This window comes from Nanorana parkeri, unplaced genomic scaffold (assembly GCF_000935625.1).
Source record: "Nanorana parkeri isolate BGI_ZX_2015 unplaced genomic scaffold, ASM93562v1 scaffold1132, whole genome shotgun sequence".
NCBI lineage: Eukaryota > Metazoa > Chordata > Amphibia > Anura > Dicroglossidae > Nanorana > Nanorana parkeri.
Genome location: NW_017307400.1, coordinates 434,383 through 437,707, shown reverse-complemented (window position 1 = coordinate 437,707; position 3,325 = coordinate 434,383). Strand labels below are relative to the sequence as shown.

The following is a 3,325-nucleotide window of genomic DNA, read 5'->3' as shown; positions in this document are numbered from 1 at the left end:
AATAAATAAATATTTATTATAAATACCTCGATAGATATTGCTGCAGCTGGATTATAATCTTTTGGATCACATTTTTTGATATTATATTTTTTTGATATTATATTTTTTCTGTATTTTGGTTCCTGATTTTTTCATATATCCTAGCGCAACTACCTTGGTCACCATTAGTAAGAAAACCTGTCACTGCTCTATATGTTCAAAGTGACAGATTTATTTAAATGTATTTAACATTTTACTACTCTGAATCACTCAGGTTAAATTCAGTAGCCATCAATCAGAGTTGATCTTCATGCATCTTGCTGTAGGAAATCTGACTGAATGCTGTAGGCTATTACACTTTGCACTCTCAAATTAAAACTGAACTCCAGGCAAGCAGCTAAATACTTGGCTTATCTGCAGTATAAGGTAAGTGTTGTACCTGCCAAGGGAATTCCAGTTATCATCAGCCAGTTTTGTGATCCAGACACCCCTGCCAGAGCTGCCAGCTTCCACTAAAGCAGCACAGATTGGTCAAGTATAGTGATGGGCTCGGGCGTATTCGCAGCTCCACGTGCCGGGCCCGCAGGAAGCTGGCAGCGCCAATCACAGGTACTGAGACTTTATCCCAGTCCACAGAGATCGGGAAATGTCTCCGTGCCTGTGATTGGCGCTGTCAGCTTTCTGGCGGGCTCGGCACGTGGAGCTGCAAACACGCCCGAGCCCATCACTAGTCAAGTACACAACCCCAGTTTGGCTCAGTTGATATTTCCGCATGCTTAGGCGATATGATGGTGCTGTTGCAAATATCAGGCAAGGGAATAGGCAGTTAGATGGTTCTATCTGATCACTATCTTTGACTTTTTGTAGGCTTTAGTATGTAAACTCAAGCTAATTATAAAATTCCGGCTGTAGTGTAGAGCTTGCAATATGTCGCAGAGATCTCTCTACGTAACGCTGCAGTGAGAACTCTGCGATTGGAAAGAGAGGCCTTGACAGGTTACTCTCCTTGGCTCTTGTTCTTCGTTCGTTTTTACTGCACTTTACCTTGGTGTCCCGAAGCAAGTGGAGCACAATGCGTAACTGTAAAGCACATTGCTGCGTTTTATAAATGAGCAGCGGTAAGGCAGTGGTAAAACTTTATAAATGGACTTTTACTACTTCTCTTTCTTCTTTCAGGTTGTCGAGTCTTAATGGCAGCTGTAGACAGCTTTCCTCTTTTATATGAAGAGGTGGCAAGGTGTTGTCTCAACTACTTTGAGTTTCTGGCGGTGGTGGGAGCTCTGTACACAGCAAGGAAAGGCATCAGCATTTTGCACAAGTGTTACAGTATTGTTAGTCTACATGTCACTCCACATATCTACAGACGGAGAGACCTGGTCAAGCAGTATGGAGAGTGGGCAGTTGTCACTGGTAAGTGAAGATGACAGGCAGAGCCTCATGAGTTACTGGTTTTGATGTTGGAAGTTATATTGCAAGATAATACAGGTACAGGACATGAAACAACATATTGCTAAGGAGCATATTGGACATTTTTGATGCTTTTTACACATCACCCAATCAAGGGCAGGTCAATAACAACTACAACTAAATTTCACTGTATAATCCTAGATGGAGGAATTTTAAAAGTTGAACTTGGATAAACTAATCAATGTGAACCATTATCTCTGTTACATACATGATTATACAGCATATCAGTTCAACGAAAAGCAATCTGTTTTTTTTTCTTTCTTTTATTGGACAAATCCGATCACTTTTTCTCTCTGACGCATCTGTCACTGGGAGGAGAATTAAGGTAAAATGTTTGCCTGGCTTAGATGGAGCCAAAGAGCAAATTCTTATGCTCCTCGGCTTTATCTAGCAGCGGTAATACCCTGCGAATGGCATTTGCCCAACTGCACAGGCGACTGCTTTATACATGAGCACCTATGAGTAGTGATGGGCTCGGGCGTGTTGGCAGCTCCACGTGCCGAGCCCGCCAGGAAGCTGACAGCGCCGCAGCGCCAATCACAGGTACTGAGACATTATCCCGGTCCGCAGCTGCAGAGATCGGGATATGTCTCAGTGCCTGTGATTGGCGCTGTCAGCTTCCTGGTGGGCTTGGCACATGGAGCTGCGAACAAGCCAGAGCCCATCACTATGAGTCCAACATAAACCCCACCCCGTCTGTCTACCCCTTCTGTGCTGTAGCAATGGGGTTTTTTCAACCAGCATGCAGGTACCTGTACACGCCAGCCTTCGAGAGATGGCTTTATGTAGTTTCAGGTTGGTGATCATGCGCTGCACATTAGATTACATGGGGGCCTTGCATAGAGTAAAATAGTATAGGTGTATACAAATGTTTGTGTATCAATAGATTTCAAGTTGTAAAATGAAAGAATCTAATTGGTTGCTAGATGTAATACTGTTCTGCATGCTTTGCCTAGTTATTGATAAACAAAAGCTGGTCGTATATTTCTGTACAGAAGCCACTGATCTCATTGGAAGGGCATATGCAGAAGAGCTGGCGAGGCGTGGTCTGAATATTATCCTGATCTGCAGTAACAAAGAGGAGCTACACAATATCTCAGAGGCCATATCTGGAACATATGGTGTTAACACCAATCCTATTCATGCTGATCTCAGCAAGGGCCACGAAGCATACCTTTCCATTAAGAAGGTTCTGAGTGATTTGAATGTGGGCATTTTGGTTAACAATGCCATGGTGTTGTGTGAATATCCCCAATGTATTATGGATATTCCAGAGGATAAATTATGGGACATCATCAATGTCAATGTTGCTGCAGCTGTCATGATGGTGCGTATAGTGGTCCCGGGCATGGTTCAGAGGCAGAGAGGAGCCATTGTCAATGTCTCTCCTGGAACTGGATCTCGATATAGAGATGTTACACAGATAGCTGCATCCAAGGTAAAGTAGATCATGAGGAATCTAGTTTGTTTGTTTTGGGTTTTTTGTTTTTTTTTACTTAAAGGCATAGTCCAACTATGAATTGCATAAATAGAAAATGTGCAATTATTATGTTTTTCCATTGTAGCCTGAAGAGCATTGCAACTGTGATTAGACATGCAGGGGCAATGCACACGCTCCTCCAGACTATTCCCCTTACCTCTGGTCTATACAGAGGTCATAATCAATGGTGACTTCAATGCACTCGTGCTCCGTTTAAATATAAGAATCCCTCTGCCACAGTGGAAGATAGGAGTTGTAGTCTTCCATTCACAGATCCCTGTGAATAAATGATGCGGTTGTGCGGGCAGTTACACACACAGCCTTGCCAAATTTAAACCAAAGCAGTAGCTTGTAGGAAGAAGCACTCTGTAATTCAGGTAAGTGTATGTTGGGGGGGGG

At 43.1% G+C, this 3,325-nt stretch overlaps 1 protein-coding gene across 1 annotated transcript in view; it reads left to right on the top strand.

Annotated features, from left to right (window-relative positions):
• Positions 1–1,111: 1,111 nt before the first annotated feature.
• Positions 1,112–3,325, top strand: part of HSDL1 (hydroxysteroid dehydrogenase like 1) — a 7,174-nt gene continuing 4,960 nt past the window's right edge. Inside the window, exons 1-2 of the mRNA XM_018568057.1 lie at positions 1,112–1,389; positions 2,442–2,884. Of these exons, the coding sequence (XP_018423559.1) occupies positions 1,170–1,389; positions 2,442–2,884 (663 nt within the window). The 5' untranslated portion in view covers positions 1,112–1,169. The remainder of the gene's footprint in view (positions 1,390–2,441; positions 2,885–3,325) is intronic.